Source organism: Podarcis muralis, chromosome 4 (genome assembly GCF_964188315.1).
Source record: "Podarcis muralis chromosome 4, rPodMur119.hap1.1, whole genome shotgun sequence".
Taxonomy (NCBI): Eukaryota; Metazoa; Chordata; class Lepidosauria; order Squamata; family Lacertidae; genus Podarcis; species Podarcis muralis.
Window position 1 is genome coordinate 59410814 of NC_135658.1, and position 9346 is coordinate 59420159.

Sequence of the window (9346 nt, forward strand, 5' to 3'; positions counted from 1 at the left end):
TAGATAGTACAAATTCACTCATTCAACAGAGATTATGTATATAAAATACAATCAGATTCACTCGTTCAGCAGAGATTATGTATATAAAATACAATCAGAATCTTATCAGGTCCTTGACTGTTCTGAATTTTAAGGAAACAGGAAATAAATTCAGGCTCCTCGCAACAATTTGTCACTGCCCCTAGGATATGCTGAAGCAGAAACACCCTCCCATGCTCCATGGTTGGTGTGTTGGACAGTGTGTGTAGGATTGCATCCCAAAATCATCCACATATAGGAGCTGGGAGAAAATCCAGTAGGGTTTTCTGCCCTGTTCCATCTGATGTGCAACTTGATCTGTCCTCTGTAAGTGTCCTTGAGAGTTCTCATCGGATGTTTTTCTATTTATCTGTAATCTTGAACCTTTCATGCACTTATCAGGCTGGGAAGTGGAAGGACCCCCAGCTTCTCGCTCCCTACTTTCACAATCCACTCCCCTTCCGTGCCGTTTTAAAATTTGCTGTTGAGATGCATTTGTTTTTATGAAATTCCTAATTCCCTTCACAGTAACAAATGCATGTGCTTGGAATGAGCTACCATCTCACTCAGATTCACACTGATGTGGCTACACATGCTGAAAAGCCACGACTCACCACGCCAGACTACTTGTGCCTTTCATTTCCCCCCAACCTGGTGCCCTCCAGATGTTTTGAATTAAAACTCATTAGCCCCAGCCAGGAGTTGTAGTCCAAAACACATTTGTGGCTGGCAGGACAGGGCTGTGTTGCTTCCAAACGCTGCACTTCACTGCCAGTTACGGAGAAGAGGAGCAGTAAGGCATGTGTGTGTGTGTGTATGCGTGTGGGTTGCAGCATCAGGAACATCTGCATCCACACTGAGCTCCCCTGCCGCCTTGTCCCTCCCTCTTGCAGCTGCAACTGCCAAACACATCTGGAGGGGAGCAGGTTTGGCTGCATTTGACCCACAGGCTTCTCCTCCTCCCCTTTCCCATTTCCTCAGTGAAATAACCTATTGTTATCAATTCATATATTTGCAAACTGCTTAATAGTAAATCAGTTTCTAAGCAGTTTACAAAATAACAAATGACAGCATGTATATATATAACAAACAACGAACCTGGAAAAACTAGTATTATACAATACAAAACGACAACACAGTGCCATATAAAACAAAATCTACCCAAAGCAAAAACCCAGCAGCGCGTTTTGGAAAAAAATCTTAAGAGTCAGGGACTGCTTCCCTCTTCAGCCTCTTTCTTGCCATTTTCACTTTGTGATTGGCAGCTGTGTGTGTTAAGGGTTAGGAAGATGAATGTGATTTTTTTAAATGGGCAGTTTTCAAGCAGCTTGTGGGGGGCAGGTCTCACCTTAAAAGTTGGGCATCATAAAAGTGTCTTCAATTCACCCCACCCCACGCCACCCCAAGGAACTAGACTTTTTCACAGGAAAGTATACATACTCTGCTTGCTTACAACTATGTATGACTCGTTTTATATATTGGTATATATTTTTTCTAGGCAATACTCTTCCATTTATTATGCCTGTAATAATAATAATAATAATAATAATAATAATAATATATGATCCTGTTGCCCTGACCTTCCATGTTAATATCTCTGCACAGCAATCATGATGGCAGATAGAGTTAGCCCATTTTCCTTTAAGAGAGGAACATGGCAAAATGCCTTCACATTCTTTTCTTACTGTAGGTCTGTTGGCTCATGAGCCGACATCCTGTAACAGCTAATTTTTAAGAGAGGAGCGGGGTGGGACATTGCCACTAGGTTACACCTAACCTAATGTTCTTCAGGGGAAACCTTGCACTGAGATATTAAAAACCACCAACTGAATCAAGAGGTCACTCATGTCATGTGAAATATCTTGCCCGGTAAATGGACCAGGGCAATTCAACTACTGGTGTGCGTAGAGCTTCATGGGAAGAACTTAGCTTGAGAAACTTGTTTTGGATGCCAGGGGCATGGGAAGTTGTAATTAAAGGTATGGCATCTGAGCATATGCAGAGTGCCTTTCCCTTAGCACTCAGTGACTTCCCTCTCCCACTATATATATTTGGATTCTAGATCAAAAGGTTCAGCTTCCCCACAGCTTAAACTATGGTGAACTTCATTTCACTTGCACAACCATTGCTCAATTTCTGTTTCTGTATGGATATTTAACTTCTCTGCAACCTGATACTGAAGCTGCCCTGTCCTGTTTGATGCCCCAAAAGACCACTGTGCTTCTTTGGTGCTTGGTAGCTGTTGTAGATTAAATGAACCAAAAGATGGTGTTGTGCATGTAATCTCAACCATTAAGAAACTTAAAATGAGTTTACCTAGCTATGTGGTCCAATATTAACTAGTCTTATATTTACTTTAGGGTGGCTTTATTATTACTTGCTGGATATATAAAATGTTTACTAGTATAATCTCTCCCTTGCCCCCTTGCTCCTGTTGTCGCTTTCCATTACTTCTAAGTTTGCTCCCCATTCAGTTTTTCGTAGCCTCTTTCCTGTCCTCTGGCTCTCATACACTAAGATGGAGCCCGTCAATGGGGTCAGGAAACCCAGACAACTTGGTTAGCCACTGGTTGGTGTGTGTGTGTGTGTGTGTGTGTGTGTGAAGAGAGATTGGGTTCTGAGGCCTGAAGAGCAGCTGCTTCCTGTGCTGGCTGCCTGCAACAGCTGAGATAGGAAGCAGTTCTTGCAGGTCGCGAGGCTGGTGGGAGGATGAATGAAGCTACAGCCTAGGAAAGGCAGCTGCTGTTGAGAGTGATGTGATCTCTATAGGCAGGGAGCTGGGGAGCCACTGCAGTAGAGCCGACTCTGTGTGCTGCAGCCGTAATGGGAACTCAGGCCAAGTCTTCCCCCAGAGGAATTGACATGAGCACAGCAGGGTCTTTCAGTATCTCCCCCTCTCTTAAGCCTGAGCAGGTGTGCATGCCTTGTGGTCTTGAGGTACTCCTGATTTCTGTACCAGAAAAAAAAAATCTGCTCTCTCGTTTAAAACTTGGAGCAAGCACTCGCTAGATCAGAGTTGCACAGATTTGCTGGATAAATTTTGCCCTTTCTAGAAGTGGCAAGGACTGGGATTTCTAAAGCGTTCCCCCAGTTCATAGGGGCATCCAGTTTTTGCTATCCTCCACCCTGTTTTGCTGGTCACCAATCTAAATGGTTGCAGGCATCTCTCTCTCTCTCTCTGAATGGCATGATGCCCATATGCACTTCTGGGGGGAATTTGTGCAAAATACGTGTGTTGCTGCTTCATTGCACTGGTGTAGATGCTTTGCCAGGCCATTAAGGTTGTCTGCTTAGCTCCCTGTGCTGCTGTGTTTGCCTCCTATACAGCAAATGTGTGGAAGACAGTTGTATATTCAGTGCACAGCAGCCCTGAACAATTTGCCATTCCCAAACAAATGCAGCCCCCCAGCTCTGCATGCTGCCTGCCAATTTCTTCACAATCCCGTTTTTACTATCCTAGGCAAACAGCGAGAGCAGGAATTAACTTCCTACTTCTGTGCATTTGAAGCTTAAGACCTCTGCCCTAAATAAAAGTGTGCGTGTGTGAAAATCTTAGGAATTATTGTGCATTTAGAGTTGGCATGTTATGTTCTCAAATAGCTCAGCTGGAAAGCATGAGGCTCTTAGTTTCAGGGTCATGGGTTCGAGCTCTGTGTTGGGCAAAAGATTCCAGCATTGCAAGGGGTTTGACTAGATGACCCTTGTGGTCCCTTCCAACTCTTATGTTTCTATGAATTCAGGAATGTTGCTCTCCTAAGCTAGCTCCAGGTTTTTATGTGCAGGAAGGAGGCTGGCAGTAGAGTCTTCCAGTCCTATTTTGTTATCAGACATATGGGGAAAACTAAGAAAAATTTTTTTGAGTGTTGAAAGTGTTTCCCCTTGCAATTGTATCATCATAGCCAGCTTCATATCCAAGCCTAACACTGATGATTATGGCCACACACACACACACCCTACCACCACCACCACCATACATAGCCCAGTACAACAATTTTATTAAGTGACCTCAAAGTACCAAACATGGAAGCTGAATCGAATTCGGTGGTTGTTAAAAATGGGAATTTGTTTAAAAGATGAGATTGAAGTTACTTGGTCAAAGTGATCACAGTAGTGATTAATCGCTGATGCCTATCTTTAAGGGAGCATGCCATTTAATATTGTATGTGTATTCATTTGCCATGTAAGCTTTGTTTACTTCTTGAAGTTAACTTTTGATTTTAAAATGTTGAGAAAAGCAATTAGTAGATGGTATTAGTTATGATAAAGATAATGGTGTTTTTGCTTCAAATGGAAACAAAACGTGTCTCAGTACAGTATGTGAATTTGAAATGAAGGTGTCCTTTCCCCCTCTCTGCCCCCAGGCCTGTTCATGATGCTGTGGAAAACGATCACCTGGAAATTGTCCGATTACTACTTTCGTATGGTGCTGATCCAACGCTTGCAACGTACTCCGGTCGAACGATTGTGAAAATGACACACAGCGAACTAATGGAAACGTTTCTAACAGGTGTGCAACATTATTACGTTGTTTCTTTGTTTATGGAAGTCATCGGTCAGACTGCTGACCAGGGCAAGACAGTTGAAGCCCATAAAAGCCAATTCTGGTATAACTGCAGTGGCTACCAATTAGTTTCTGGGTTCAGTTCAAAGTGCTTGTTTTTACTCAAGATCCCAGTACCCAAATTGCTGCTTCTCTGTGGAGGAACTTACCTGGGCCTGTGTTTGACATTTGAGGCAAACCTCTGAGGGAGGTGTGGAGGGTGGCAGCATGGGAACAGGCCTTTTCATTGGTGGCTCCCTGCTTGTGGAATGCTGTCATAAGGGAGGCCTGCCTGATGCTGTCAGTATCCATTTTGAGATGCTAGGCAAAAACATTTCTATTCGCTCAAGCTTTTGCCTCTTAATATGGAGGGTATTAGGTATATCTCTCTATTTTGCTCATCTTAGTGGATTGAGTTCATCTGCCACATACATGGTGTGCTCTTTAGGTTTTTATTTCTACTTTGTTTTAATGTTTGCTTTGCGATGTGAGTCTCTTTGGGTCATTTTTTGGTGAAAAACGCAACTAATAAATGCAACAGGTAAATAAATAATTTTCTACCAAAGTTGATGACTCATCTTAGGAAACAGCAATACAAACTCAGGCTGTAAAATTTAGTCCGTTAATTGGCTAGTTTAGAACAGAAATACAGGTCTTTTAGGACTTCAGAAGCACTGTTATGAAAACATAACCACTATGTTATATAATAATATGCCATTGGATTTAGGCTGCAACCATCAATACATTTATGAGAGAGCAAGACCCAGGATTGTGCTGTTAATTGCATTAAAAGATGCAATATCAACAGCTTGGTCTTGCTAATAGGTCAAAGGGTCTTTCCCACCCATCTGGCAAAAGTGGTGAAGGTAAAATTACAATCCTTTGGGGCTCTGGTGGGATGAAATGCAAAATTCAGGGGAGTTTACAGCAAGAAGGCAGAGATTTACTATGGTCCATATGCTTCTTTTCCTTCCTGCCTATCAAAGCTTCATGCAGCTGGGAGTATTTGAACCATTTTCTACAGAGCAGCCCAGCTCACTGTAATAGGCTTTGTTTCCTTTCCTTTTTTAAAAAATAAAATAAAATCCTGCCTATTTCAAAATGTTACTTCCAAGGGTTACTTTTGAGGCAGTTAAGAATTAAAACAAAACAAAATAATAAAACCTAATCAAAACCAGAAATAATAAATAAATAAATAAATAAATAAATAAATAAATAAATAAATAAATAAATAACAAACAAGCAGTATAAAATCAAAGAAAAGCAGGCCTGGAGCAATAAAACAAGGTACAAGCAGAAGGAATTGATACTCTGAAAGGTCAAATCAGATGCTGTTCAAAAGCCTAAGGAACATGACTTGATATTGCCTGGTACCTAAAAGATAATAAGGAAGATGTTAAGCACATGTGGTGGGGAGTGACTTGCAAAGTTTGGGCACAGCCACTGAAAAGGTCCCCTCTTTGGTAGCTACTCCTCTAACCTCAGAATAATATAGGGATGTCTGGAAAAGTGTCTCTGAGGCTGGGTGAGTTCATATAGAGCACATGTAATCTATAGCAAGATTAATCTAAGGTCACTGTAGCCTCTATGTTCAGAGTCTGTTTTAGGAGTGTGCCAAATGAGAATGCCGAGGACAGGAATGGAAAAGGACAGAAGAGATAAGTAGGTGGAAACAGGAGAAGGGTTTTAGAAAGGAAGTAAGATGAGAGATAGTGCCTCATTTGGGCATCTGTAGTGGTCTGATCAATAAAACAGATTACATTGTGTTTGAGAGCTTTGCAAAAGCAAAACTTCTTGGAATATGAATATTGTGATGCTTTATGACAAGATTGTCTGCAAAACTTGCCAACATTTTGTTTTGACTAAATTTGTTGTTCTTGTTGCTGCCCCTAGAGTACTTAACTGACCTGCAAGGTCGAAGTGTCGATGACCCTGGCTTGTCCTGGGACTTCTATGGCAGCTCTGTGTGCGGTGAGCAAACATTCCTTTTTTGTATTATGCATGGGGTTTTTTTGTGTGGGTGGGTGTATAGGAGGTGCAGGTGGAAAGCCACGCAAGATGCACATTTTACTGTATGTTTCACGCTGGTTCTCATTTCTTTTTTTCTTTTTCTTTTAAATAGAGCCAAAGGGGGAAACAGGTTTTGACATCCTATCTAATCCACCTGGCTCAAGTGATGAGGATGAAGATGGTCTTAGTGACATCTTTGAGTTTGAATTTTCAGATGTACCTCTGTTGCCATGCTATAACATCCAAGTGTCTCTTTCTCAAGGGTAAGGAAATGGAGATGGTATAAATATTTGAGGTAGTTGTGAAGTCTTGTGATTTTCATGTAGCCTCTCCAAATGGGCTTTGTGATTCTTTTGTCATTGGTTTTGGTGGAAAGGGGCTTTGGCTTGCATTTTTTATTTATATTCAGCTTCTGAACGGGTACAATCCACCCACATTGCATTGTGCATCTCTCCTGATGATTTTGTATGTCTGTATCTGCATGGATTGTGTGCTTATTTAGAGCTACATGCAGAACAAAATCCACTCCTGTATTTCAAACTGTTATTAAATGCCCCCATTCCTGTCAACTGGCTACTTAAGAGTTCTTTTCACGTTTTTGCAAGGTCCAAGTAAAGTATACAGCATTGACTGCCTGACGTAGAGCTCTTTCTCATCAGTATTACAAAAAAAAGGGAATGTGGCCAGTTACGCAAATAATTACTGACATAATTGAAATGACTGAAGCCTTTGTGCCATCTTACTGGTAATTTGAACTTCTTTCTTTACTTTGTTCTACAGACCACGGAATTGGTTGCTGCTTTCTGACACAGCAAAGAGGCTGAAAATGTCGCCCCGGATATTTCGTAGCAGTTTCCCAAGCGTGGAAGTTGTCAGCATCATGGAGGCGGAATTTTTCAAACAGGTGTCTTTGAGTCAGCTGTTCTCTTGCCAAAAGGATCTAGAAGCTTTCAACCCGGAAGGCAAGGAAATGCTGGACTTGGTGGAATATACAAGTGAGCTACAGACTTTGCTGGGAGCTTCACTCGAGTGGTTGCATCCAGATGAGGATATGGATCATTGGTGAACTTCCAGGCCGCTTTAATGTACAGTTCTCTGTAAAGTTATGTCTTTATGTATATGTGTTAATGCCACCATTTCTGTAAATAAAGGACACTGTTAAATAAGATACCTTTCCTTTATATACATATTATAAATATATAAATAAATTCCAGATGGGTGGACTTTTGGAAGATTTCTTTTTCTTTTTTTTTAGAGATATCATTCAGTTTTTACAAATTGTTATATAATATTCCTTTAAATGCACACAAACTTTGGTATAAATTTGTTTTTACTTGGGACTTTTTTTTAAAAATAAAGGAAGTGGTTTTGCTTCACACAAGGTTTTGGTTTCACAGGAGATGCCTGTGACAGGCAGTGTGATCAAAGTCATATGGTTGTTTTGGGAGACTGTATTGGGTAAGGCACTTCATAAAATTTTCATTTTTGTTTACAAAGTTGCCTGCTTTGGCCAGGTAAACCCTATTGAATATAATTCAATGGACTGTAATATAAATTTAAAACATATCCATGCGCATCAGCTAGTTGTGTGAACTTTTATATCTTAATTTAAAAGATGTGAAATTTAGTTTTCACAAGGCAAACTGGATTGTTTATATATATATATGTATGTTTAAACATTTGATGCTCTTTATTTAAAAGAAGACTTTGAACTATTTTTTCTGTATCTTGTAAAATATTGAAAACTAACATATGTTGAGGTTAAAGCTGTACAGAAGCTAAATCTTTTCTGAATTGTGTGTTTATGTTTGAGATCCGTGTTTTAACTTTGTAAGTAAATACTTCTGCCTTTGTATTTATATTTTACAAAAAAAAACCTTAAAGGCAATAAAACTGTTGAAAACTATATTGATGTAACTTGGTTTTGTGCATGACCCTCTAGTGAACTAGGGGCCCTATCCAACCCCAGCTAGCACCCATGCCTTCATAGGAGTAGACCTGCACCAGAAATTTCCCATATCCCCCTAGCTGCTCCTTATGGTACAGGTTTGTCTTCTAAAGGCACCTTGTCGCCATTTTAAATAGAGCAGAACTGGGCAGTGTTGCAGTTTCAAAACTGCTGGTGGTCACAGTGGAGTGACAGAAGGAGAGGTACCTTTTAGCCTTTGTTGTCAGAAGGCAGCAGCGGAGACAGGATGTGCTGCCACCAGTGCCACGCTGCCAGGGCTGGAGTCAGATGCAGGTCAGCAATAAAGGAAGCAGATCTCTGTTGTCAGTGAAGTTTTTTAACTATTCAAGGAAATGAACGTACACTCAGCCTAGTGGCCTCAGCAGCACTTCCCAACAGGCCTTGCCCCTACAGAGCAGTTGCCAGGACTGAAGGTCCTCGCCTTCCACACCTCTCTAAGCCTCCTCCTCTCCTGGATGTTTCCCAAGCAGCCTCAAAACTGTCTGTGCACCTCTGGCTTCCGTTCAGCTCTTCGCATTGCTCTGGGAGTTCTTGGAGACCAAGGGGGAGGGGAGCTTTTGGCAGCAGAAGCCCCTGAGCGGCAGCCCTTCCCCAGCTAGTTGCTTGCAGGGTTGCCTTCCTAAATGGTACAGGTTATTGAGGATGTACACATGTGCTTCTCTGTTTTACAATGTACTAATTCAGGATAAACTTAACCTAACGCGAAACCTTACCTGGATTATTGGGTATTTCTATTGAAGCAGGGCTTAAGTTAAGAAAACCATGCAATTGGCTGTAGACTAGTCCCAGTGACTTTGCTGTATTTATTT

General features: G+C 41.3%; 1 protein-coding gene across 7 annotated transcripts in view; it reads left to right on the plus strand.

Annotated features, from left to right (window-relative positions):
• BCOR (BCL6 corepressor) overlaps window positions 1-8474 on the plus strand; it is an 84516-nt gene extending 76042 nt beyond the window's left edge. For all 7 annotated transcript variants that reach the window (XM_028727373.2, XM_028727372.2, XM_028727380.2 and 4 more), the window contains 4 exons: window positions 4380-4525; window positions 6452-6529; window positions 6681-6831; window positions 7349-8474. In XM_028727373.2, coding sequence (XP_028583206.2) covers window positions 4380-4525; window positions 6452-6529; window positions 6681-6831; window positions 7349-7634 — 661 coding nt within the window. In that variant the 3' untranslated portion in view covers window positions 7635-8474. The remainder of the gene's footprint in view (window positions 1-4379; window positions 4526-6451; window positions 6530-6680; window positions 6832-7348) is intronic.
• The last annotated feature ends 872 nt before the right edge of the window (window positions 8475-9346 follow it).